The sequence below is a fragment of the Marmota marmota genome, unplaced genomic scaffold (assembly GCF_001458135.2).
Source record: "Marmota marmota marmota unplaced genomic scaffold, marMar, whole genome shotgun sequence".
In the NCBI taxonomy this organism is placed as follows: Eukaryota; Metazoa; Chordata; class Mammalia; order Rodentia; family Sciuridae; genus Marmota; species Marmota marmota.
Window position 1 is genome coordinate 27,981,542 of NW_025999900.1, and position 27,662 is coordinate 28,009,203.

The 27,662-nt window shown below is 37.5% G+C and overlaps 2 protein-coding genes and 1 long non-coding RNA gene across 3 annotated transcripts in view; 2 read left to right on the forward strand and 1 right to left on the reverse strand.

Annotated features, from left to right (window-relative positions):
- Positions 1–675, reverse strand: part of Ap4s1 (adaptor related protein complex 4 subunit sigma 1) — a 34,078-nt gene extending 33,403 nt beyond the window's left edge. Inside the window, exon 1 of the mRNA XM_015491760.2 lies at positions 397–675. The gene's annotated coding sequence lies outside the window, so the exon portion shown is untranslated. The remainder of the gene's footprint in view (positions 1–396) is intronic.
- Strn3 (striatin 3) overlaps positions 1–27,662 on the forward strand; it is an 89,682-nt gene continuing 62,020 nt past the window's right edge. The window contains exon 1 of the mRNA XM_015487589.2: positions 1–266. Within this exon, the coding sequence (XP_015343075.2) occupies positions 225–266 (42 nt within the window). The 5' untranslated portion in view covers positions 1–224. The remainder of the gene's footprint in view (positions 267–27,662) is intronic.
- Positions 765–23,944, forward strand: LOC125615258. Its single transcript, XR_007345826.1, has 3 exons — positions 765–1,653; positions 11,109–11,112; positions 23,933–23,944. It is a non-coding gene; the product is annotated as an uncharacterized LOC125615258 (long non-coding RNA).

The window sequence follows — 27,662 nt, forward strand, 5'->3', positions numbered from 1 at the left end:
TGCCGGCAGGCGGTGTGCGGCCCGGGAATGACGGCCCTCCCGGCAGCAGCAGGGAGCCTGGGGGGAACCTGAGTCTTCGCCGGGGGCAACGGAGCGGCGGGCGGCGGGGTCCTCCGGCCTCCGAGGGAGCCGGTCCCCCGGCAGGCCCCGAGCTGTCCCGGCCACAGCAGTACACTATTCCGGGGATACTGCACTACATCCAGCACGAGTGGGCTCGGTTCGAGATGGAGCGGGCGCACTGGGAGGTGGAGCGGGCCGAACTGCAGGTACCTTGCTGGGGTCAGTGTGCGGGACGGCTACCATAGAGAGGTTCCCGGCCTGGGGCTGGGGGGCGGATGTGGGGCAGGGATTCCCTTCAGCCCGAGCCCTCTCCTTGGGAGGCCGAGAGGAACATACCTGTGCGGCTCGGGGGATGATGGTCCTGCGACGGGTCTTCCTAGGGTCCCCCTCCCCCTTTCCCGCTGAAGCTTGTTCTCCAACCCTTACTGGCTACGCGGTACGGGCTTCCTTGGGGCAGCCATTTTGGCTTTTAGTATGGCGTCTGCGGGGGCTCCTCCGGAGGCGGCCTTCCCCGGCCTCTCGGCCTTGGGGCCGAGCTGTTCTTCGTGAGAGTCCGGCGCCGGGCTGCTGTGTACTGAGTTTGCTCTTGTTTATTCTTCTTGAAATTGAAAACCCGAGGACCTGAACTGCGAAGAACAGTTTATCACCTTTTCCTGGACCACCCCCCCTTTCCCGATTAGGCTTGTCTGTCCCCCTCCCCCGTGACTTGGTACGCAGTTGCCCTTTGACAGTCACGCTTTTTTCTTGGGCTGTTACCATGCACTATAGTTTGCGGCCGACTTGGGAAGTTTTCATTTTCCACCGTAAACTCTTGAGTTCCTACTTATCTGGGGTGCTGCTTTACTCGCTTGGATTTCCTTTAGTTCTTCCTTAGTTGCTGACTTTTCAACACTTTTAACACTGAATTTTTCTTTTTAGAGTAACGCCTTCACCAGACTTCCTCCCAATCCCTTTAATTTTTATACAAAGCCAAACAAGACCGTTGTGTTTGTGAAACGATTGAGAAGATAATTAGTATTAGTTTGAAATGACATACTTGTTTCACAGTACCAACTCGTGAAGCAAAGTTAAATGTTCTTAGTACTCTTTAATAATTGAGCCTGACTTGTTCCTCTTAATTTAAATCTTTGATAGGCTGAGATGACCGACTTTTGGAAACTCTTACTAGTTTAGGGCTCAAGTCTTGAGTTTCAAAATTGCTGCATCTTTTTTAAAGGTTTAATTTTTAAAATATTTGTGTTTATTTTTAAATCCCTTCCCGGGTTAAATCTAAACATGCATCTAAATAGTGTTGCACTTTTTCTTCATACATACTTAGGGTGTAAGCATTATTGTTCATTGTCACATATACCTATGATGAATAATTAGGAAGATGTGTTGAAAGAGGAAAGGTTAGATTTATGTAGAAAGGATGTCCTCAAATAAATATGAGTCTCTTCAGTTTGATTTTGATTGAGTTTACAAAGTGGGTGAGGTTAGACTTTAAAAAAAAAAAGTAAAACCACTTACATTTTGACACTTTAAATCAATTCATTGTTTTAGATTTGTGCATTGCTCTACTCTTGGGCTTTAAAAAATTTTCAAAGGGCTTAAGTAAAAATTGCCTGTGTTTTTTGTAAATTTATGTACAGTCTGCTTTGAAATACTTAGAATTCGTGTAGTTCTGTTGATATACAACTATATGGGACGCTATGCTGCTAACTTTTTTGTGTGAGTAGCGCCATCGTAGTAGTGCATCTATTTTAAAAAGTTGCATTGAGTTTTGGGTCCACTGAATAATAGTTCCGCTAGTTCCTGATACCATTTTTTTTTTTTTTATCTTTGTACTGTTGTACGTAAGTTTTGATTTTTAACAGTTTTCAAGGTAGTAATTGCATTCGTCCTTCATAAGTTTCATTAATGTGAGGAGCTGAGAAATGTCTAAATTACTAAAATCTTTGCATTAATGAAAACTATATTGTCTGCTTTTTCTTATTTTCCCTTCCATTTCTCCTCTCCCTAACAGCATCATAAAAGTTCTTTAAGGAAGATTCCTTTTACTTGCTTGCTTTCAGTTGATGTGTGTGTGTGTGTGTGTGTGTATTTTGTGTATGTGTGGTTCCAGGAATTGAACCCCAGAGGTGCTTACCCACTGAGCCAAATCCCCATCCCATTTTATTTTTTGAGGCAGGAGCTTGCTAAATTACAAATTGCTGAGGCTGGCTTTGAACTTGCCACCCTCCTGCCTCATCCTCCTGAGCCTCTGGGATTACAGGTGTGTGCCATCACACCTGGCTGATCTACTCTGATACAACCATTATAATATTTTTTGATTGTGTTGAAGAAGTATTGATAAAGAGTTTGTAGGTTCTTAATTTTTTTCCCCCAGGGATTTCCTTATTTCATACTGATTCATTGGAATAAAATGTTCATGATTGTGTTTGTGTGTTTTTTTGTGTGTGTGTGTGTGCTGTATTTCTTAAAATTTTTTTACTGAATTAATAGGGTTTCAGAAAGTTTGGTTGAATATTGAATTTGCGTTAAGTGCCTTCAATTATAATAAGATTGTTTGTGAGGCGCTGGGGTTGTGGCTCAGCGGTAGAGTACTAGCCTAGCATGTGCGAAGCCCTGGGTTCAATCCTCGGCATTACATAAACATAAATAAATAAAACAAAGGTATTGTGTCCAACTACAAGTAAAAAAATAAATATTTTATTTTTTTGTGAGATGCCTATTTAAAAATTTATGTGTTGAATGTGTGTATAAAATTAATGTGTGAAAATGTATGTGCTGTTTAAGTGAAACATCAGTGGATTAATACTATAAACGTAAACTTACTTTACGAAAACATAGGAATAATGCACCCCCATACCATTGTTACATACTTTTGTGTGTGCACTGGTCATCTACACATGTAATTCTTTGTTTTGGATACAAGATCTGACTCGTTTGCCAGGAAGAAATCGTGGGCTCAAGCAATCCTCCTACCTCACCCTCCCAAGTATTTGGGACTATATGCATGTGCCACAATGCCCAACTCAACATAATTTTTTAAAATTCTTTTTAGATACATGATAGTAGAGTATATCTTGATATATATACACAGTATAACTTATTCTAATTTAGATTCTATTCTTGTGGTTGTACATGATGTGCACTCATATATTCATATACAAGTATAGGAGAGTTATGTCTGATTAATTTTGCTGTCCTTTTCTATTCCCCTCACCTCTCCCTTCCCTTCATTTCCCTTTATCTAATCCAGTGGACTTCTGTTCTTCCCCATCTTCACTCTCCCTTGTGGGTTAGCATCCATGTATCAGAGAATATTTGGTCTTTGTTTTTGTTTGGGAATGGCTTATTTCACTTAGCATGGTACTCTCCAGTTCCATCCATTTACTGCAAATGCCATAATTCCATTTTTCTATATGACTGAGTAATATTCAGTTGTGTATATGTACGTATTTTATTTATCCATTCATCTGCTGAAGGGCACCTAGGCTCGTTCCATAGCTTGGCTATTGTGCTTTTATAAATGTTGATGTGGCTGTATCACTGAAGTATGCTGAAGTCCTTTGGACATATGCCGAGGAGTGGGATAACTGGGTCAAATGGTGGTTCCATTCCCAGTTTTCAGAGGAATCTCCAAACTGTTTTTACAGAGTGTTTGTACCAATTTGCAGTCCCACTAGCAATGTATGAGTGAACCTTTTTCTCCAGATCCTCGTCAACATTTACTGTTAACTTGTATTTTTTTTTAATATTTATTTTATTAGTTGGACACAATATCTTTATTTATTTTTATGTGGTGCTGAGGATCGAACCCAGAGCCTGGCATGTGCTAGGCGAGCGCTCTACCGCTGAGCCACAACCCAGCCCTAACTTGTATTCTTGATAATTGCCATTCCGACTGGAGTGAGATGGAATCTCAATGATATTTTAATTTGCATTTCTCTAATTGCTAGAGATGTTGAACATTTTTTCATATATTTCTTGACCATTTGTATTTCTTCTGTGAAGCGCTCTTTCAGTTCCTTTGCCCATTTATTGCTTGGGTTATTTGGGGTTTTTTAGTGTTAAGTTTTTTTGTATATCCTGGATATTAATGCTCTATCTGAAGTGGCAGGTGATAAAGATTTTCTTCCATTCTGTAGGCTGTCTGTTCACATTAACGATTGTTTCCTTTGCAGTAAAGAATCTTTTTAGTTTGATACCATCTCATTTATTGATTCTTGGTTTTACTTCTTTCTTGGGGAGTACCCGGTTGAACTCAGGGGCACTCAACCATGGAGCCATATCCCAGCCCTATTTTATTTAGAGACAGGGTCTCACTGAGTTGCTTAGCACCTCACTTTTGTTGAGGCTGGCTTTGAACTCTCCATCTTCCTGTTTCAGTATCTCCAGATACTGGGATTAAAGGCCTGTACCACCACAGCTTGATTTTACTTCTTGCACTTTTGGAGTCTTATTGAAGAAGTTGGTTCCTACTTTTGGGCCTACTGTTTTTTTTTTTTCTTTTTTTCTAGTAGGCACAGAATCTCTTTGTCTAATATCTGCATGTGTGATTCATTTTGAATTTCCAGTTTTCCTCACACCATTTGTTGAAGAGGCGATCTTTTTTCCAATGTATGTTTATGGCACCTTTGTCTAATATAGCTGTATTTATGTGGGTTGGTTGCTATGTCTTCTATTGTTTCGTTGGTCTTCATGTCGTTTTTTTTGTCTACACATATTTTTAAAGTATCCATTGAAATTGTTCCATAGTGAACATGAACGGTTAAGGTATACCTTATAGAATCTTATATGCTTTGGAAAAGAGATTAAAGATATTAAAATGAAACTTAAGAATACTGGGCAAGGTGATGCACACCTGTAATCCTAGCATCTCAGGTGGCTGAGGCAGGAGGATTGCAAATTCAAAGCCAGCCTCAGCAACTTCTCGAGACCCTGTCTCAAAAAATAAAAACAGATTGGGATGTGGCTCAGTGGTTAAGTGTCCCTGGGCTCAGGGGTGCTTTACTGCTTAGGAGCATTCCCAGCGCGCCCCCCCACTCCCGTTTTTGAGTCAGGGTCTCACTTAGTTGTTGAGGTTAGCCTGGAACTTCTGATCCTCTTGCCTCAGCCTCCAGAGACTCTGGGATTACAGGTGTACTCCACCACACCCTGCTTATTACCATTCTTGAAATCACTGTTTTATACTGTAGTCTTAGCTTTTTTTTTTTTTTTTTTGCCTTGTTGAGGATTGTACCTAGGGCATCAGCTTGCTAGGCAAGTAGTCTACCACTAAGCTACCTTCCTATCCCCTTAGCATTTTTTATAGAAATGGAATTTGCCTTTTACTTTCGTGTTTCCACTTTATGTGGCATACACTAACTGAATACATTTTAACAAAGTTTTATTGAGCCCCCATGAGGTGCAGGCCTAGTTTATGCCTTTTGCAAATATATCTTTATATATTCCTCTGAAATTGGTAAAATGTGCTTTTGGTACATAAAAAATACTTGTTTGCCAATCAGCAGTCATTTGACATAGCTAACAAAAATATGAACAAAAATATAATGATGTTGCATAGCTAATACATAGAAAATTGTCCAGGAGTCTAATGAATCGCCAGCAAATATGAAATTTTTAATTTGTGTTTGCATATTCTGGTATACAGATTGGTAATAACGTGACATGATGCTGCCTAAGGATTTTTAAGTTAATAGGTATTTGCTTAGACATAATTTGATTTCTTCATTTTTAAGGCTGGGGCAGTGTTTCCCTTGTACTGTTTTTTGTTTTGTTTTTTGGTACCAGGAATTAACCACTGAACCACATCCCCAGCCTTTTTTGTTGTTGTTGTTATTTGTTTGTTTTAATATTTTTAGTTGTAGGTGGACACACAATACCTTTATTTATTTTTATGTGGTGCCAAGGATCGAACCTACTGCCTCATGTGTGAGGCACATGCTCCACCACTGAGCTACAACCCCAGCCTTCCAGCCCTGTTTTTTAAAAATATTTTATGTAGAGATAGGGTCTCTGGCTAAGTTGCTGAGGCTGTCTTTGAACTCAAGATCTTCCTACCTCAGCCTCCAGAGCTGCTAGGATTATAGGCATTCAGTCCTGGGGAATGAACCCTGGGTGTGGTACTTGCTAGGCAAGTCCTCCATGACTCTTTTAAAATTTATTTTGACACAGGGTCTTACCAAGTTGTCCAGGCTGGCCTTGAAGTTCCTTCTGTCTCATCCTTCAGAATAGCAGGGATTACAGGCATGTGCCACTGTGCAAGTCTCTAGTCTGCCTTTTTGCTCTACTTTTCCCTTGAACGCTTTGCAGAAAACTGTTTTTCTGTTGGTAATTGATCTTCACATAGCCAAATCCCGTGTCCTTACTCACCATATGCAATAACCCACACTTTTCTGTAGTTGTTTCTTTCTCAAAATTGTATATATTTAGCTTCCACTCTATCATTCCCCATTCTTCTTTTGATCCACATTTTATTTTATTTTTATGTGGTGCTGAGGATCGAACCCAGCGGCTCATGCGTGCTAGGCAAGTGCTCTACCTCTGAGCCATAACCCCAGCCCTACTATCTTAATAATACTTAACATTTACTGTTTCCTAAATGTTATTCCAGTGCTTCAGTATTTACCCATTTGAATCTTAAAACAACCAGTGATATTAGCACAAGTGGTGGTGTCTTTTTTTTTTTTCTTTTTATTCTCTCTCTCTCTCTCTTTCTTGGCATTGAAATATTGAGGATTAGTTATTACTTATCTGCCCAATATCATGCAGCGAGGAGGCATCAAAAGCAGAACTTTAATTGAAGCCTTCCTCCAGAAGCCACGTTCTTAGCCAGAATTACATTTTCACTTCCAAATGTCCCAGGCACATTTCTAACTCTGGTTTAACTTTTCTACCTCAAATTCAGTACATCCATTCAGTTGATCTCAAGTGCTTGCCTCTTTCCCCCAACAAAGCATACTTGTTCATTCTCCTTTATTCCTTGTCATCATTAATGTTATCAATAACCTTCCAATTACTTGGTACTAGAGAGGTATCTGGTCAGTCTGAGTTTTATTCTAATTATTTTTTCCAGTGAATATATTTGAGTGCCACTTTGTGTTAGGTGTTGGATATGTAATTATGTATGAAACAATGACTTTGTCCCTATGGAGCTTATACTCTAGAAATGTGCATTGGCAAATTAACAGTATGTTGAGAATGATGAGAAACCTGTGTATGATAGGCTTTCAGGTAATTGCTAGTATTTATTGAGCACTTGATTTATGTCAGACATTAAGTTTTTCAGTCAGTGTCTTAGCTCACTAAAATTCTTGTAATGCTCCTAACGGGTATACTTTTAGATCTGGGAATACCTAAACGTATAAAGAACATTCTATTTGGAAGCAATGCCATTAGCTAAAGTTCTAAAGCAGGAAAAGAGCTTTGCTGAAAGTGTGTGACCCTGGAGTACGGTGATTCAAAGGGTCATGTAATATAGTCTCACTATTCGAAAAATAAATTCTAATTCAGCAATTCTTAATTTGGGGAGATTGCAGTCCTCTTTGCATATACAATGAAAATTATGGAGCCTCTTAGTTTTTTTTTTTAAAGTGGGGTAAGAAAATTTGCCTGGAATGTCCAAGATGCCTTACTACTAACCTAAAGAAGTAACCCTAATTTAATTTGCACTTTTCACTGTTACCACTGTTTTAATTCTGGGTATTCTTCCAGCCTGAATTCAATAGGATAATTTCCTTCCATCCACTACTTCTTTTTTTATCCTCTATATTACAAATATTGTATTATGTATAGCCATTAATAGTTCATTTTGGAGAGTTTGGCACATACTGTGGCCTCCCACAAACCTGTTATTCATCTTAAACAGTAACAACTTATGACCAGTCTTGTTTTACCTGTGCTTATATCTGCTTCTCCCATTTATTTATTTATGGTAACAGAAATTGAACTCAGGGGCATTTGCCCACTGAGACACATCCCCAGCCCTATTTTGTATTTTGTTTAGAGACAGGGTCTAACTGAGTTGCTTAGCGCCTTGATTTCTTTGAACTCGTGATCTTCCTGCCTCAGCCTGCAATCCTGGAATTATATGTGACGCTTCTCCCCATTTTGAAGCAAATCCCAGAATCATAGTTTTTCCTATGAATTTCAGTATATATCTAAAAGATAAGAGCTTTAAAAAACAACTGCAATTTCATTATTGTAGTTGTATACCAAATATTTGAGATGAATTAGTAATTCTTTAATATTTTCCAACATCCAGTGTTCAGATTTCCGATTTTCTCAGTTATCTGAACAAGTGTGTTTGAATCCAGATCACACATTGTGACACTCCCATCCCCCTTCCTTCCTTCCTTTTGTACAGGGGATTAAACCTCTAGGGGTACTCTACCACTGAGCTGGATCCCCAGCCCTTTTTATTTTTTAAAATAATGTCTCAGTGTGGGGTGTAGCTCAGCGCTTGCCTAGCACATGTGAGGCACTGGGTTGGAGTCTTAGCACCACAGAAACATAAAAATATTGTGTTCATCTACAACTAAAAATAATTAACAACAACAACAACAAAAAGACGGGGTCTCTAGGGCTAGGGTTGTAGCTCAATGGCACTTGCCCAAACATGTGGGAGGCACTGGATTTGATCTTTAACACTACATAAAAATAAGTAAGATAAGGCATTCTGCCCATCTATAACTACAAAAAAAAAATGAAGAAGATGGGGTCTCTAAGTTGCTGAAGGCCTTGCTAGCAAAGTTGTTGAGATTGGCCTGGAACCTGTGATCATCCTGACTCAGTCCATCTTGTTTGATTTGTCATTGAACTAATCAGGTCTTTGTTCCTTAAAGAGTCCCAGAGTCTGGGTTTTGTTGACCACTTCCCTGTGGTGTGTTTTGTTGTCTTATTTATTTTCCTTGAAACTTAGTTTGTTGAATCTAGGGGCTTAATCAGAATTTTTTTTTTTTTTCCTTTTCTGTCTTTGGAAAGTGATATTGGAGGGAAAGATAACTTTCTACATGATGATGATATATGTGGTCTTACATCAGAAGGCACACAACAATTGTTTTTTTTTTTTTTTTTTGGTGATGTTAGCGGTTTGATACTAATTTGATACTAGTGCTTAGGAATGGTCATTCATTAGGACCACCCTTAATTTTAAAAAATCTTTAAAAATTGATATCATTCACATAATATAGAATTCAACCTTTAAAGTATACATTTCTGTGGAGGGTTCAGTATGTTTCACACTCATTAGTAATTTCAGAGTATCTTCATCACCCCAAAAAGGAACCTTGCATCTGGCAGTAATTAGTCCCAGTTCTCTCCTTCCTTTAATAACCACTAATCGGTTTTCTGTCTATGGATTTGCCTATTCTGGACATTTCTGAAAGTGGGATAATGGAATATGTGGCTTTATCATTCAGTTAGCATGATGTTTTCAAGTCCATCCTTGTAGCATATAACAGCACTTTATTTCTTTTAGGGGTGTGTGTGTGTGTATGATATATATATGTATGTATGTATACTATATATACATATAGTACTACATATGTGTATATGTTTATATATATATATATATATATATAACATACACATGTGTATACATATAGTACTGGCGATTGAACCCAGGGGCACTCACCAACTAAGCTACATCCCCAGCCCTTTTTATATATTTTTTTAGAGACAGGGTCTTGCTGAATTGCTGAGGCTGGCTTTGAATTGTAATCCTGCCTCAGCCTTCTGAGCTGCTGGGATTATAGGTGTATGCCAAATAATATTGTTTTGTGTGGGTATATTATATTTTATTTATGATAGACATTTAGGTGGTTTTTACTTTTTGGCTGTTATGAGTATTTATGTCAATTTTTTTGTGGGCATATGTTGGGTTCAGTGTCTAGGTCATGTTTATGTGTGTGTGTTGTGTGTGTGTGTGTGTGCGCGCGCGTGCAAACCCACACTGGGTATTGAACCCAGGGCCTGTGCATGTGCGGCAAGCATACTACCAACTGAGCTATATCCTCAGTCCAATGTTTAGTTTTTTGAGGAACTGTCAAACTGTTTTTCAAAGTGTACTACTTTACATTCCTACCAGTAATGTTTTAGGACCATCCTTTTTTTCAACTTTGAATTGTATTTTTATTAATTTTTTTTCTTTTGCAAAAATGCTTTTCCTGTAAATTTATTTAATTTCCTTTTGATTCCAAATTGTGTCCTCTTTCCCTTTTTTTTTCTTCTTTCTTTCTTTTTATTTTTTGGTACTGGGGATTGAACCCAGGAGCACTTAACTACTGAGCCACATCCCCAGCGCTTTTTTATATTTTATTTAGAAACAGGGTCTCCCTGAGTTACTTAAGGCCTACTAAATTGCTGAGGCTGGCTTTGAACTCACATTCCTCTCCTGCCTGAGCCTCCTGAGCCTCTGGGATTACAGGATTGAGAACACCACACTGGCTCACTCCTCTTCTTCTTTCTAGCAAACAAGCACACTTTCTTTGTTGCCTTGTGATCTGTTATTTATTTATTTATTTTTTAAGAACAGTTTTAGGTTTATAGCAACTTTGAATGCAGTTTCCAAATAATCCTTTTCCCCTCATTCTCCAGCATCAACATCCCCTCACTTCAATGTGGTACAATTTTTACAGTTGATAAACCAACACTGACACTTTTAACGTCACCCAGAGACTGACTATCTACCTTCATATAGAATAGTTTGTTTCACTGCTCTAAAAAATCTTTACTTCATTTGGAGTTGCTGGGATTATAGGCATGTGCCAATGCACCCTGCACAGTTTTATTTTGTAAAGTTATTATTTTTAATTTTCTGTTTTTTAGTACATTGAAGCCACTTGTTAGCAAAAACTTACTGGTTTTGAATGTGCTAGAACTTTTTGTTGGGTTTTATTTAAACATACTGTGTTGTTTGATTAGTTAGAAGAAAACATTACATGTGTGTATAAAGAACTATTAGTAACACTTGTTAATATTTAATGAGAGCTTTCTCTGTTAGAATCATTCTGATTTTTACCTCAACCCCATGTCATAGGTAATTTCCATTTTAGAGAGAGAAAAGTATGGACAGATCTTTAAGTAACTTGCTCAACATGAAATAGTTGGTAATAGAGCTGTGAGCTTCTGGGTTGTTTTTGACCAGTATGTAATGCTGTCTCAAGGTTCAGCATTTGTGATACAACATGTTATAAACTGTATTCCCCAGTGGGCTGGAGATATAGCTCGGTTGGTAGAGTCCTTGCCTTGTATCCACAAGACCCTGGGTTTACTCCCCAGCACCACAATCAATCAATAAAATAAACTGTATCCCCTGTTTTTTGCTTTACTTTTTAAAATTTTACATATCAGAGATCATTCCAAATTTGTAAATAGAGCATCCTCACTGCATGGATGCTCTTTATTTGCTGCATGGTATTCAGCAAGGCCATACTTGATTTAATTAGTTCACTGTTGCTGAACAGTTGTGTTAAATTTTCATAAAACACTGATGTGAGCAACCAGCCTTTCAGTCTTTTTTCACTCATGTGAGAGTAAAGGGCCTGGCACATAACAGGTGTTACCTGAAGTTGCTGAGGACAATTCATTAAAAATGAAATGAGAAGCTATCTTGTAATTTTTGTGGCATTTCTTGGGGGGAAAGCCCACAGAATGGAGAAAATGTATTGATATTATATTACTACTCTTCCCCATCTCCTCGTTTGACACTGTGATGAAATAAAGCTTCCTGATTTTAGTATAAGATGTTAAAAATAATCCATCTACGCACTCCTCCAGGGAAATGGAATATCAGGGAAATAACAACTTCAGTTAAAATGAATCAGTGATTGGGGTTACTTTTCCCTTCAAAATGGATAATTTTTATGAAGGGTGTTTATTGATAAGTCAGTGCTTAGGATATGCTAAAAAGCATAGTTCCTGGGGATGGGGTTGTAGCTCAGTGGTAGAGTGTCTGCCTAGTATGTGTGAAGCACTGAGTTCAATTCTTAGTACTGCGTATAAATAGAATAAAGGTCTATGAACAACTAAACATAGTTCCTTGCATGCACAAGGCCTTGGGTTCAATCCCCAGCACGACAAAAAACAAACAAAAGCAAAGTTCCATATTATGTACCATAAATCAACTATATTTAAAAAGTATGTTGAAAAAGTACAAATATTTATGAATATTTTGTGATTTTTTTTAGATGATGAGATTATTGGCAACTTTTAATTTTTTATTTAAAAAATTTGCAAACATGATAAAGCAGGTATTTACTCTTATTACAATTAAGTTTCAAGAAATGAACTGTTTCTATATGCTAGTATGTAGTCATTATTGGAAAATACTTGGCTACAAAACAGCAAAATGAGCCATGGTAAGGGGGTGTGGTGGCGCACTAAGGTAATCCTGAGGCTTGGGAGACTGAGGAAGGAGGATTAGGAGTTCAAAACCAGCCTCAGCAGTTTACAGAGGCCCTCAGCAACTTAGTGAGACACTGTCTCTAAAGAAAATATAAAAAGGACTGGGGATGTGGTTGAGTGCCTTTGGGTTCAATCCAGCCCCATCCCCCAACAACAAAAAACTAGCAAAATGAATTGCTTAGTATTTTCAGTGAATTCATATACTACTGTATCTTTTCCTTATTTTCTATTTTACTGGTTTGTTTAAAAACTGGCACATACTGGGGCTGGGGATGTGGCTCAAGCAGTAGTGCGCTTGCCTGGCATGCATGCGGCCCGGGTTCGATCCTCAACATCACATACAAACAAAGATGTTGTGTCCGCCAATAACTAAAAAATAAATATTAAAATTCTCTCTCTCTTTAAAAAAAAAAAAAAATACTGGCACATACTATTAGAATGCTTATGGCCAAAATAGTTGTCCTTTACCCAGTCTCTCTCTCTCTGGTCCAACTCTCCAGAAGCACAACTACTTTTAACACTTGTGATATTTATTTCCATATTTTAAATAAAATAAAATACTTACAATCTCTATTTAAAAAAAATCTCTGGCAATGTTAAACATTACCTTTTTGGGGGCTAGGGTTGTAGCTCAGTGGTAGAGCGCTCACTTAGCAAGTGTGAGGCCCTGGGTTTGATCCTTAGTACCACATAAAAATAAATAAAGGTATTGTGTCCAACTACTAAAAAAAAAATATTTTTAAAAATTACATTTTTGACTTCTTGTTATGTCAGAAGATTTGTGAAACCTTTTATATTTCTTTTCATATCCCATTGTATGAAATTACTGTTTTCATTATGACTATGTATATAGTAATTCTTAAGATACGTACTGTAGGCTAGGGTTGTAGCTTAGAGGGAGAACGGTTGCCTAGCATGTGTGAGGCACTAGGTTCAACCTCATAAAAATAAAACAAAGGTATTGTGCCCACCTACAACTAAAAAGTAATTATTTTTAAAGATGTATGCTGTAATCTCTTTCTCTTTTCTGTACTTTTTTGTTTATTTTTCTTGGATTTGTCTCCTTTTAAAATTTGCTTAGTTTTCTATGTATATATTGCTGTATTTCCAAAGACCCTACAATTGTCATGGTTTTCAAGCTCTTAAAGACATTATCCTACTATCCTTCCTCTTGTGTGTATGTATAGAGGGGAGGGTACAGTTTATCTCTAGATTATTAATCCCTTTCCTCTATTGTAGACTTCTTGTGACTTGTTATAGTTATTGTGTGATGCTTTCCTGCTAGAAATTTTTTCTTTGGGGTGGGTACCAGGGATTGAACTCAGGGGCACTCATCCTGAATCAACTGAGGCACATCCCCAACCTGAGTCAAAACTGAGCCACTTCCCCAGCCGTATTTTATATTTTATTAGAGACAATGTCTCACTGAGTTGCTTAGGTCCTCATCGTTGCTGAGGCTGGCTTTGAACTCACAATCCTTTCACCTCAGCCTCTCTAACAGCTGGGATTACAGGAGTGCACCACGTTGCCCTGCTGGGAATTCCTTTTTAACTGGATCCTTTCTTGGTTTATTCTTTTATTTTACCAAAGTACAGGATCTAACAAAAGTTGCTTAGAAGTTAAATTTTAGGGACTTGAATTCTTGAAAAATGTCTCTTTTATTCTCACACAGATTGGTAGTTTGGAAATAAATCTCCATTAATTTTTCAAAGCCATTTCTGTTGTCCTTGAACTTGTTTCACATTTTTTTTTTTTTTTTTAATGTGGTGCTGAGGATTGAACCCAGTGCTTCATAGGCAAGTATTCTTCCACTGGGCCACAACCTCAGCCCCAACTTTGTGTTACTTTTGAAGAGTTTGTTTCAATCCTGATATTATTTGGGGGGGCGGGGGAGGACCTAGTGGGAATTGAACTCAGGGACACTTGACCACTGAGCCACACCCCTAGCCCTATTTTGTATTTTATTAGACACAGGGTCTCACTGAGTTGCTTAGTGCCTTGCTAAATTGCTGAGGCTGGCTTTGAACTTGCAGTCCTCTTGCCTCAGCCTTCTGAGCTGCTGTGATTATTGTGTGTTACCACGCCCAGCCTGATTTTTTTTTTTTAATGTTTTTCTTTAGTTGTAGGTGGACATAATGACTTTATTTTTATTTATTTTTATGTGGTGCTAAGGATCGAATCCTGTGCCTCACACATGCCAGGCGAGTGCTTTACCACTGAGCTACAACCCCAACCTCTGATTTTTTTTTTTTTTTTGTATGTGTGATTTGAATTTTTCCTAGTGTCTTCTTTTTATCTAGGGGTCCTGAAATGTCATAAAAATGAATAGCATGTCAGGAACTGAGAGGATACTTTTACTGCATAGACTATTATTTCTCAATAGAGGGAATACTGCAGGCATTTAGGTGGAACATTTTTGTGGCTTTTAGCAACATTTTGGAACATTTTGACTAGTTTTTAGCATGTCTGATTCCTCAGCACTAAATAACATTACAAATGTCCCCAGACATTTCCAAATTCCAAGTGTCCCCTAGGGAGAGAGAACTAGCCTAATTCTTTTTTATTTTTATTTTATTTTTAGTCGTAGATGGACACGATACCTTTATTTTGTTTATTTATTTTTATGTGATGCTGAGGCTCAAACCCAGTGACTCACAGGGGCTAGGCAAGTGCTCTACCACTGAGCCACAACCCCAGCCCATAACCTAATTCTTGAAGCATTGTTACAGTCCCAAGTTCTTAGGATAGTTTTGCTCAGGAGATGTTGAACTTCCTGTGATCTTAAATTTTTCCTTTCCTCTTTTTAAAAAATTCTCTTTTGGGCTGGGGCTATAATTCAGTGGTAGAGTGCTTGTCTAGCATGTGGTACTGGGTTCGAACCTCAGTACCACATAAAAATAAATAAAGGTTCTGTGTCTATCTACAAACAAAAAAAATTGGGGGAAAGTGTCAATCATGTGTCACAGCCAACTTTAAAAAAAAAATTCTCTTTTGTTCTATTTTCTTTTTTCTTTTTGGTACTAGGGATTGAACCCAGAAGCATTTAACTGCTGAGCCTCATCCCCAGCTCTTTTTTTTGTTGTTGTTGTTGTTCTGATTTTGTTTTAAAGAATGGTATTAAATGGAATTATTTTCGTATTGAAGTTGTCTTTTCCTTAATTGTTGGCTTCCTCTGAATTTCTTTCCTTTTTTCTCTTCTCACCGTTTGCTTTGTATCATTGGTGACCACTGACTGTTCACATTTAAGAGTAAGTATTGTAGTTGTGAATTTTGGCTCTTTTCTAAAATATTCAAATTCATTTTTGTTTCCATCTTTCAGATGCCTGTTTTTATTTATTTTTTCTTTTTGAAGAGTATTGGTAGTGATCTTTAATGATATTTGCTTTATTATTCTTATAGGTTTGTTTTCTTAAACCTTTTGATATTTATAGTTGATCCCTGAGTATTTCTCATAACTGCCCACGTAGACTTCTGTTGATTTCAGATATCCATCCTTGTGCTACATTTTGTTTAGAACCTACCTGTAGGATAATAATTTCTGTGGAAGGTTTTTTCTTTTTTTCAAGTTTCTTGTTTTAATGACTGAATCTTTCCAGAATTCTTTTTCTTATTTATTTGCTAGTATTTGATCACTGTCTCCTTAGATTCTTTGACCTTTTTTTTTTTTAATAATTTTTTAGTTGTAGATGATAATGATACCTTTACTTTATTTGTTCATTTTTATGTGGTGCTGAGGATCAAACCCAGTGCCTCACACAAGCCAGGCGAGTACTCTACCACTGAGCCACAACCCCAGCCCAGATTCTTTGAACTTTTTAACATATATTTTAATTTTCCAATTTTTAAAATGCAGCTATGGTGCTTTTGGGCCCTGTACAAGAAATCTCCCTTTCCCACCATGTTTTCCTTTTTAGAAACATTATGGTTCTATGTTTTGCATTAAAGTCTATGATCCAGCTTGAATTGTTTTTTTTTTTGCTTCAAATTTTTATAATGTTAAAATATGTAGGACACAAAATTCAGTACCTTAACTGTGGAGAGGGTGATTTGAATCATGGTGTTTCTGATGGTCTTGTTGCTGTATTTTCTCCCATTGGGGACTGTCTTTTTGAAAAGTGCAGCTTAAGATGGCCCAGTTGTTGTGGTGACACCTGCCTGAGGAAACTGCAGAGGCTCAGAGTTACCAGACAGGACTTTGAGTTCAGGCACCAACTCCCAGGAATAGAGAATTCTTTTTTTTTTTTTTTTTTTTTTTTGGTGCTAGGGATTGAACCCTTGTGCATATAAGGCAAGCACTCTACCAACTGAGGTATCCAGCCCTGAATAGAGAATTCTGAGCAAAACAAGATGACCCTAATGTCTAGCCAGTCCTGCGTCCTTCAGATTGCCTGCTTTGCTGAAACTTTCCCACAAATAACCTTTTAATGAAACCTAGATAATAAATGTGCTGAGCTAGCTCTGGATCAGTCAAACTCAATCAATTTGGCCACCTACTAGCCCCACCTTTTTCTGTGTGTGTGTGTCTGTCTGTCTTCATTTCCCATCACCCCTCATCTTAATTAATGGCCGCAGCTGAGATGAGAGGGCCAGGACACTTAACCAGTATACTTTATTTATGTATGTTATTATGCAACTGTTACCACCATCCATCACCAGAACGCTGTATCTTGCAAAACTGGAAACTATACCCATTAAATAGTAACTTATTTTCCCCAGCTCCTGGTAACTACCATTCTACTTCCTGTCTCTCAGATTCTCATTTTTACTACTGTAGGTACCTCATATACATGGGCTCATTATAGAATTTGTCTGTTTGTGACTGGCTTTTTTCACTTAGCATAATGTCCTCAAGGTTCATATAAATTGTAGGAGCCTGTGTCAGAATTTCCTTTTTAAGGCTGAATAATACTCCATTATATCTACATGCCACATTCTGTTTATCTGCTCATCTGTTAGTAGACACTTGGGTTACTTTGCTTTTACATTTTAACTATAATAAATAATGTTGTTGTGAACATGAAATTTGAAACCCTGCTTTCAATTCTTTTAGTATAACTGATATTTGATAAAGAAATTGGTAAATTCAGTGCTTAGAGGATGCCTACCTTTTTCATTTGTATGACACTCTTAAAATCTGAATGGGTTATTCAGTTCTTATTGATTTAAAAAAAAATTAACAGTCTTTTTTTTACATTATAAGTGCATGATTTTTTTGGTGGATGGTTTCACATGAGGTCACTTGATGGCTGATTTAAAGCTACAGTGCCTATTCAAATATAGGAGAATTTGAATCTGAGACGTTAATTTCAACACACGCACCCAAGGCAGCTAGGTACTTTGTAAACCTTCAACTCTACCACCTATGTCTCTTGCTCAGCAGATGTCTTTACCTTCTATTTAACAGAAAAATAAAATCTCATCAGATGGGAAGTTCTTTATATTCTTGCTACCAAATCTACAAAAACATGTGCATGTTTGCCCTTTTCCAAATACTGTTTTTAAAATGGAAATAGCATTCTGTTTTGTTTTTAAAGACTTTTATGTGTTACAAGCTTTAGTTGAAAAATCACAGAGCAGTCTTATTCATAAATACAGCAGCATTTTCTGTTCTTAAAAGCTCATTGCTACTAGTTTTTCATTGACTGTTTAGCACCTACTGTATACCAGGAACTCTAAACAAAATAAACTCTTCTTGTCCGATTGAAGTTTTAAATTCTAGCGGGTAGAGAAAGAAAATAAAGTTTGTCAAATGGTGGTAAATGCTGTAGAGGAAAATATAGTAGAGAAAGCTGGTAAAGAATGGATTGATGGGCTGGGGTTGTGGTCAGAGATAGTACGCTCTCCTAGCATGTGTGAGGCACTGGCTTTGAGCCTCAGTACCACATTAAAAATACAATAAAATAAAGGTATTGTGTCCACCTACATCTAAAAATGTTTAAAAAATGGATTGATGTGTAGGAGATTACTTTGTGTGTGTGTGTGGGGGGGGTACTGGGGGTTGAACCCCAGCCTTGTGCAATTTTGGCAAATACCCAAGCACTAAGATGCATTCTCAGCCCTTTTTGGTTTTGAGACAGAATCTTGCCAAGTTGTTTAGGGCCTTGCTGAATTGCTGAGACTGGCCTTGATTGAATTTGTGATCCTCATGCTTCAGCCTCTGAAATTGTTGCAGGAACCACCATTCCTTGGCCAAGACATTACCATTTAAACTGGGTCCCTGGGGAGGAACTCAACTGCTGAAGATTGGGTACTTTGTGTTTCTCTCATCTCCATTACTGCCTTCTTTTATTTTAATAAGATATTTTCTAGTATGCCATTTGCAAAATTTATTTATTTTGGTACAGGGGATTGAACTCAGGGACTTGTGCAAGGAAGGCAAATGCTCTACCACTGTGCTGTGTACCCAGCCCTTTTTTATTTTTTGAGACAAATTGTTCAGGCTGGACTTGAACATGTGATTCTCCTGTATTAGCTTCCCAAATAGCTGGTGCATGACATTGTGTGTGGTTTTACTTTTTGTTTTTGGTTACTTTCTTAGTGGCTGCCCTGGAAATTACAATTAACATCTTAATGAACAATTATCTAGTTTGAATTAATATCTATTTAATTACAATCGTAGATTAAAAACTTTTTTTCTATAAAACTTCATTCCCTTCCTGGTTCTTTGTGCTATTGTTATCCTACAAATTACATTTATCTGTTGTATACCCTGCCGACACGTTTCTAATTATTGCTTAATGCAGTTCTTTTAAGTTAGGGAAAAAAAGAATTATCAAAAAATACATTTACACTCTCTTTTATAGTTTGCTATGAAGTTACCTTTGCTGTTGCTCTTTGTTTTTTTAGTGTGGATTAGAATTACTAATGTCCTTTACATCTGAAAGACTTCCTTTAGTATTTAGATTTAGAACAAGTCTAATCGCACATTTTTTCAGTTTTTGTTTATTTGGGAATACCTTAATTTCTCCTTCATTTTTGAGGGATACTTTTGTTGGATTAGGCAGTCTTTTTTTTTCTCTCAGCACTTTGAATATATCATCTCATGGCCATCATGGTTTTTGATGAGAATTCAGCTGTTTATTTTGGGAAAATTCTTTGTATGTGAGTCACTTCTCAGTTTTTTCAAGAGTGTTTCTTTTTTCTATTGGCTTTTTTTTTATTTTTTATTTTTTTAATATTTATTTTTCAGTTTTCGGCGGACACAACATCTTTGTTTGTATGTGGTGCTGAGGATCGAACCTGGGCCGCACACATGCCAGGCGAGCGCGCTACCGCTTGAGCCACATCCCCAGCCCATTTTCCATTGGCTTTTGACAGTTTGATTATGGTATATCTTAGTGTGAATCTCTTTTGAGTTTATTTTGTAATTCATTGAGCCTCTTGGATGTGTAGATTAATGTTTTTCATCAAATTTGGGGAAATTATTTGACCATTATTCTTTAAATATTCATTCTGGCCTTTTTCTCTTTCCTTCATTTCCATTATGCATATATTGGTGTATATATACTTACTGGTGTTCTACAGGTTTCTGAAGCTTGTTTATTTTTCTCATTCTTTGTTCTTTTTCTCAGATAAAATAGTCTCAGTTGACCTCTCTATAATTTGGCTGATTCATTCTTCTGGCTGGCTGTATTTGCTGTTAAGTTCCTCTGTTGAGTTTTTCAGTTATTTTATTAATTCTTGAATTTCTATTTGGTCATATGTATATATAATTTAAAGTCTTAGTTTGGTAGATTCAATGTCTGGGCTTTCTTAAAAAAAAGTTTATATTAACTATTTTTTCCTCTGTGTATATGCTGTTGTTGTTTCCTGCATGCCTAGTAATTTCTTGTTGAAAAATAAACTTTAGCATTGCTGGAGATCAAACCTAGGGCCTTGTGCATGCTACTCAAGCGTTCTACCACTGAATTACATCCCTAGCTCCACATTTTTTTCTTGTAAATAACCTGGCAACTCTGCAAATCAGATTATCCCCTTCCTTGGGATTATTTGTTATTTGTTGTTAATTTTCTGAACTAATTCTGTGAAGGTTTCTTTTTTTTTTTTTGGTCATGTGTGTTTACTAAAGTTTCTGCACAGTTAGCTTAGTGGTTAAGCTAATGAATGAGCAGAGAAGCTAATGAGTGAACAAAGATGCCAAAGGTTCTATGTATGTTGGGACATGCCTTTAACAGTGAGGCAATTTATAGCTCTGCCTTAGCTTTCATTTACCTTTTTGCCTGTACAGTGACCTCAAGATTAGCCAGAGATTAGAATTTAGGTCTTTCCTGAGCAAATGAACCATGTTACCTGTGGCATGACTTTCTAGAATCCCATAATATGTTGGAACTTTTCAAAGTCCTTTACAGACATCTAATTCCCCTCAATTTTCCTATTAAATAAGCTTTTTAGTTACTGTTTTGCTTGTCCCAAATGTTATCTACCACCTCATGCAGCCGAAATGTTGGACAATTGCCTCTGGTTGTTTTTGACAAAAGGCACCCATAGAAAAGCCCGTTTGCACTGGAGAGTTCAGTGTCAGTTCAGATAAATACAATTTAGCTAGTAGCGTCTTCCAGGGAACCACCAGACCTGTCAAATGAAGGAGCTCCAACTCCATTCTGCCCTCTCTAGTGGATGATGTTTTTTATGGCTACCAGGGAATTAGGAATAGATAAAATAAGAATAGGAAGAAAAAATACCACGAGGTTGTTGTACTTAGCAAGATATAGCCGTTATTTGTTGTATAGACACTCCTTAGATTGTTTGGTTGTTAGGTTCTGAATAGTTAATTCTTAAATTTTTTACCAGTGTTTTTGTTGCTTTTATGAAGCAGTAGATTTCAGAAGTCTTTACTGTGCCATTTTTGCTGAAATAATCCTGTGGTATTGTAAAGCAAGCATGGGAGTGACACTAACCTTAATAAGAATGTGGATTCCGTCTCCAAGCTCAAGAGGATTCAAGAGAACCTGGGTGTTTATTGTATTCTTTTATGGATTGTTCAGTCAGGTGAGGAGACAGAGGAGGTTTGGCAAAATAGAGTTTATTATACTCTCAGGTCTTGTAGACAGGAGGCCCAACACACTGGTGGGGGTTTCCACCAAAAAGGCAAGGCAGGCGCTGGGGCTGTAGCACTGTATAAAAAAACAAATAATGAAGGCATGCTGTCCATTTACACCTACCAAAAAATTTTTTAAAAGGCAAGGCAGATGTAGGCTATAGTTAGGGATTGGCTAGTTTCGATAATTTTTAAGGGTTCTAGGACACAGCGGTGTTCCTGGTTGTCTGATGTCAGGCTCTAAGATGACTAAGGCAAAAAAGTTTTGCCTCATGGTGAACAAGCCTGGTAGGAGGAAGTAGCTCTGGATTGGTTAGTTTTGTCTATCAAAAGCAACCCCTTGTTAAGCCCTTGCTATCCAAGAATTGGCTTGCACAGGTACTTTGGCCAGAAAGGTTTTCTTTTCACTTCCTGTCTGCCTTCCTTTCCTCCTCCCAGTCCTGGAGATTGAACCAAGGATGCTCTACCACTGAACTACATTTCAAGCCTTTTTTATTTTAAAGTCTTGCTAAGTTGCCCAGCATGGTCTTGAACTTGTGGTACTTCTGCCTCAGCCTCCCAAGCAACTGGGTTTTTAGTATGTGCCACTGTGCCTGGCTATAGTTAATTTACTTTATAATTGTCCTATTTCAATACACACAGGTCTGCCTCATTTTTTTTTTAACAGTTCAACAGTGTATGATAGCCACAACCTCATTTAAAGCCTGCTTTCTTACACCATTCTCTCATCAATGGTTTCAAGTTTGATAACTGTTAATCAGCTTTACATTACTGTGACAAAATACATGAGGTGGATCCACTTAAAGGAGGAAAAATTTATTTTGGCTCATGGTTTCAGAGGTTTCACTCCATGGTCACTTGGTTCCATTGGTTCTGGGCCTATAGCCAGGCAGAACATGATGGGTAGCACATTGTGGAGTAAAGAAAGCTGCTTACTTAATGGCATCGGAAGCATGGTGGGAGGGGAAGGGCTTGGGGAAAAGATACCTTTCAGGGGTATCCCCTTGCAGTGAAGCCCAACTTCGTAAAGTTTGTACTACTATCCAGTGGTGCTATAGGCTGACAACCAATCCATTAGTACATGGCTTTGGAAGGGACATTTCAGATCCAAACCATAACAGCTTGGGGTAGCTAATTAAGGTGGCATTTAGTATGTAGGATATTTATTAGGGAATGCTCTTAGAATGAATGGAAAGAAGGCAGAGAAGACAAATTAGGCTGCAGTTGGAATATTGACAAAAATCTGTTGGTCCTCGTTGGGAATTCTGCAACTGAAATAGCCCTTAGAGTTGTCCTAAGGTGGGGGAAGGGGCCACACTTTTATGCTCCTGTTTTGATCTGTTATTGGATGAGAGGGCCCCTTGGGAACACAGCTGAGTTTAGCCGAGATAGTTCCTGAAGAGAACTGACAGCTGAGGGCTGTTTTCCAGTAGCATTCCCAGCAGCTGGACAATGAATCCTTCATTCCAGAGGGGGCTGAGGGCAACATATCAAGGGTGTCAGCTAATAATATCCTCATGTGCTTCTTCTAATTAGGATTTACTTCTTTTTTATTTTTTTAAATTACAGTTTTCTCTTTTTTTCTTTCTAGTACTAGGGGTTGAATCCAGGGGTACTGTATCACTGAGCTACATCCCCAGTCCTTTTAATTTATTTTTAATTTTGAGACAGGATCTTGAGAAACTACTGTCTGGCTTTGAACTTGTGATTTTCCTGACTCAGCCTCCAGAGTCAATGGGATTATAGGTGTGCACCACCACACCTGGCTAGAATTTTCTTTTTTTTAATGAATTAGTTTTTCCCATGAGAAAGCTGAAAAATATAATTCTTTCAATTTCTGTACATTTTTATTGAAGACAGTTCTTCCTAACACAATTAGGAGCTGTTTTGGTTTTATTGGGTGTAAATGATGAATGAACCATTTTAGTAATGGAAATGTCATTGTGGAGTCCTAAAATCCTAAGCATAGAAATTGAAATTCATAGCTAGCAGATCTTAAAAACACATCTAATTTGGCTCTCTCATTTGGCAAAGGAGGAAACATGGAATGAAGGTTATAAAGCTAGTTAATGATGAGAAAGGATTAGAATGTAGATCTGCAAACATCCAGGCTAGTGTTCAATGCCTTATTCCCTCAATTAATTTCCTGTAATTTCTAAGATGACAGAGTTCTGAAACCGAGCAAGAGTATTTTTTATGGCTTTTACAGTCATCTTGTTGCTCCTGGGAGGTGTTAAACAATATGCAGAAGCTTCAGTGACAGTGATGATGATAGTCAACTTCTGGAGCTATATCATTTTGGACAGATGATTCTGATTTATTTTTAACCTTCCTGGAAGATGATTCCACAGTTAACTTTGGAAACTTCTTCCTAATGACTATGACTTATCAGGTAATGGAAACTTCACTATTATTTGCTGGCACAGTCATGCAATGAATAAGATTTTAAAAGAGGTTTGAAAGTGCTCTAGAATTAAAAAAATAATAATATTGTAGTTTCAGTTATGAATTGTATTAAACATATTCTAGATTATCTGTATCATAATTGTCCCTTGATTCTGGGATCAGAATTTACATTTGTATTTATGTTTGTGGTGATTGCCAACTAACAGATACTGTTTTGATTGTTGAGGGCTAATGTTAATGAATAGAATAGAGGCAGTCTTAAGATACTTTCGGGTTAAATGAAACACAAATTATTCTCTTAACATGTGGGGTTAATGTTTTGTAATAATGTGAAACAAATTGCATTCCTTATTATGAGGCACTCAATAGTCCTAGAATTCTATACTTAAAGACATCTTGTGGTGAGGCAGCTGGAAACATTTTTGTGTGGCAAGGACATATTTAAATTTAAAAAAAACCACTCATGTTTATAAGTGTTATTTGTTAAATTGAAATTTTTAGGGGGCAATTTTGTTTTTAAATTTTAGTTCATTTGGTTTTATGATTATATAATACCTTTATGCACAGTTTATTTCTAGTTTTGTTTGTATAGGTTTAAAAAACCTAAGATTAAAAATAATTTATGTGGATATTATATAAAACTGTGAAAACATTTCTCCTCTATGAAGGGGTCTATATATTTCTCAAGTGTAAGAATCTGTCTCCAGAATTCTAAATTAGTTTAAAGAAGTTAATGTTAGGCTACCTATAGATACCCACTTGAAGTATATGAAATTTCAAATATGCTAGTCATATTTTATGTGTGTGTGTGTTTAGGCAACAAGGTAGAAAAACAGAGACCCCAGTGTAGAAAACTATTGTTGTAAATTGTAATAATAGGAAGTTTCTTTGGAATAAAGCATCTGATGCCGTAATATACTTTTAAGAAGATAAATTTTAGTCTTGAAAGATTCATACTACCTCTCATGACTCATGTTATATCTCCCTACCCCCACTCCACCCCTCCTGTGAATTGAACCTATGGCCTTGAATCCACTAAGCATACAGTGAGTGAACTACTACCCAGCCCCATATTTAATTCTTTGGAATTGCTTAACTCTTTTAAAAAAATTATATTGAATGTTATAATTTGTGTGGGGGGGGGAACACTTCATGATTTGTTACATGAGTTTGAATTTTTACAGGTTGCTATTTAGTGGAATGTAGGTATTTGTAATCAAACTGGTAAGATTTTCCTGTTAAATCAAGTTTTGGTTGCTTGTTTTGGGTGAGGTACATAACCTGTGGTTTATTCACTATTTTTGTTATTTGTTTTGTGTTTTGGAATGGAGCCTCACTGAGTTGCCCAGGCTAACCTTGACCTCCTGTGCTTAAGTGCTGCCTTAGCCTCACATTGCCTCAGCCAACATGTTCAGCAGTTTACTTACTTTTTTTTTTTTTCCTTCTTTTTTGGTACTGGAATGAACCTGGGGTACTTAACCACTGAGCCACCTCCCCAGCCCTTTTTAATATTTTATTTAGAGACAGAGTCTCTAAAATAATAATAAATGGTGTTGCTTAGGGCCTCACTAAATTACTGAAGCTGGCTTTGAACTTGTTTGAACTCATGATCCTCCTGCCTCAGTCTCTGGAGCTGCTGGAATTAGAGGTATGTGACACCGCACCTAGGCTAAGCATTCTTTTTTATGCTTATTGACCATTTGCATTTCTTCTTTGAAGAAATACCTTTTGTTTTTGTTTTTATTTTTTGGTGCTTGGATATTAACCCAGGGGTGCCCTACCACTGAACTGCATCTCCAGCCCTTTTTATTTTTATTTTGAGACAAGTTCTCTCTGAATTGTCCAAGCTGGCCTTGATCTTGCTACTGCCTCATTCTCCTCAGTAGCTGGAATTATAGGCATGCACCACCAAGCTAGATGTAGACTCCTTAAATTGGAGTATTTGGGGGGTTTTTGTTGTTGCAATTCCCTTATACTAATGTCTCTGTTGTTGTTAGAATGTCCAAAAGGGTTCTCCATAAATGTTTTTAGTGGTCATGTGTTTCATCATGTGGACTGATATATTCAAGTAGAGTTTTATTGCTCTTTTGTATTAGTACATTTTATAACATGGCTTATGTTAACCTTCCAGCTTTATTTCCCTTCTCTCTCCTCTCCCTTTCCCTACCCCACAAACACTAAAAAAAAAAATTAAGTTCTAGCCGTTCTTTCTCTAAATTGTTCTCCAGATCTTCACACATGCTGTTTCCTGTACATGAAATTCTTCCTCTCCTATTTGATCTGACTTACACTCTCTTCAGGTCAAAGCTTAATTGTTATTTTCTCTGGGAAACCATCTTTGAGCTTTCCTCTTATGAGGTTTCCTTTATTATGCTCTTTATTAAGGTACATAATATGATCATCAAATTTTTATTACTTCACAAAATATTTGAGAAATTCAATCTAAATGGAGGAAAGATTTAGCAGGACCGTGGGAAGTTGTGGTGGACACCTGTAATCCCAGCAGCTCGGAAGGCTGAGGCAAGAGGATTGCAAGTTTGAGGTCAGCCTCATCAGCTTAGCAAGACCCTGTCTCAAAATAAAAAACAAAATCGATTGGGTTGGGGCTGGGGCTGGGACTCAGTGGTAGCATACTTGCCTGGCATGTGTGAGGCACTGGGTTCAATTCTCATCTCAACACCACATATAAATAAATAAATAAATAAAAGTGTATCAACAACTTAAAAAAAAAAAAAAAGATAAGGTTGTAGTTCAGTGTTAAAGTGCCCCCAGGTTCAATCACCAGTACCAAAAAAAGGTTGTGTGTGCAGGGTTATTTTGGCTCATTGTTTCAGAGGTTTTAGTCCAAAATAGAAGAACTCCATGGCAGTGGGAGCATGTGACGGAGGAGGCTGCTCACCTTCAAGTCCACCAGGAAGCAGAGAAAGAGAGAAAGGGGTTGAGGACAAGATGTACCCTTGAAGGACAGTTTTCCCAGTGACCTGTCTCTTCCAACTAGGACTCACTTTCTAAAGTTTCCACCACTTTCTATTAGTACTACCAGCTGAGGACCAAGCCTTCAACACATGAACCCTTAGAGGACATATACACATGGCATACTTATTTACTGTCTCTATTCAGTAGGCCTCTGTGAGGATAGGGATTGTAATAGCCTGTGTTCCATTGTATCCTCATAATGTTGGCCATGGGAGGCACTCAGTACAGAATTGTTCAAAGAATGAATATCATTGCCAATATTTTTTCAACAAATTTGCATTTCTCATATGTGCAGGGAATTCTAAGTAATAACAAATTGGAAACAAATTGTTTTAATCAGGTATCTACTAAAATCTAATTGGGGAGAAAGAGGTTTTCTCTTAATATTGCCCTATTCTGCATCACTTCTGCATCTTCCATAGCACCCCCAAATATATACTGAGACTTCAGGCTTAATCTAGTTAAAATCAAGTTGACTGTAGAATCCAGGAATACTGCTAACCTAGCCCTGAAAAAGCTAATGAATGATTTGATTGAATCATCTCTCTTATGTTATTAAGCAATAATCTAAATCACAATTATCTTAATTATATATATCCCAATTCCTTCCTTTTCCAGTATTGTCCATAAATGGAATCCCTGTGGCAGTTTTAGGGAGTCTTGTCTTATTTTCTTTCTTTGTGCTGGGGATTAACCACTGAGCCACATCCCCAGCCAGAGACAGGGTCTTGAAAAGGCTGGCCTCCAATTTGCAATTTCCTGTCTCAATCTCCTGAGTCACTGGGATTAC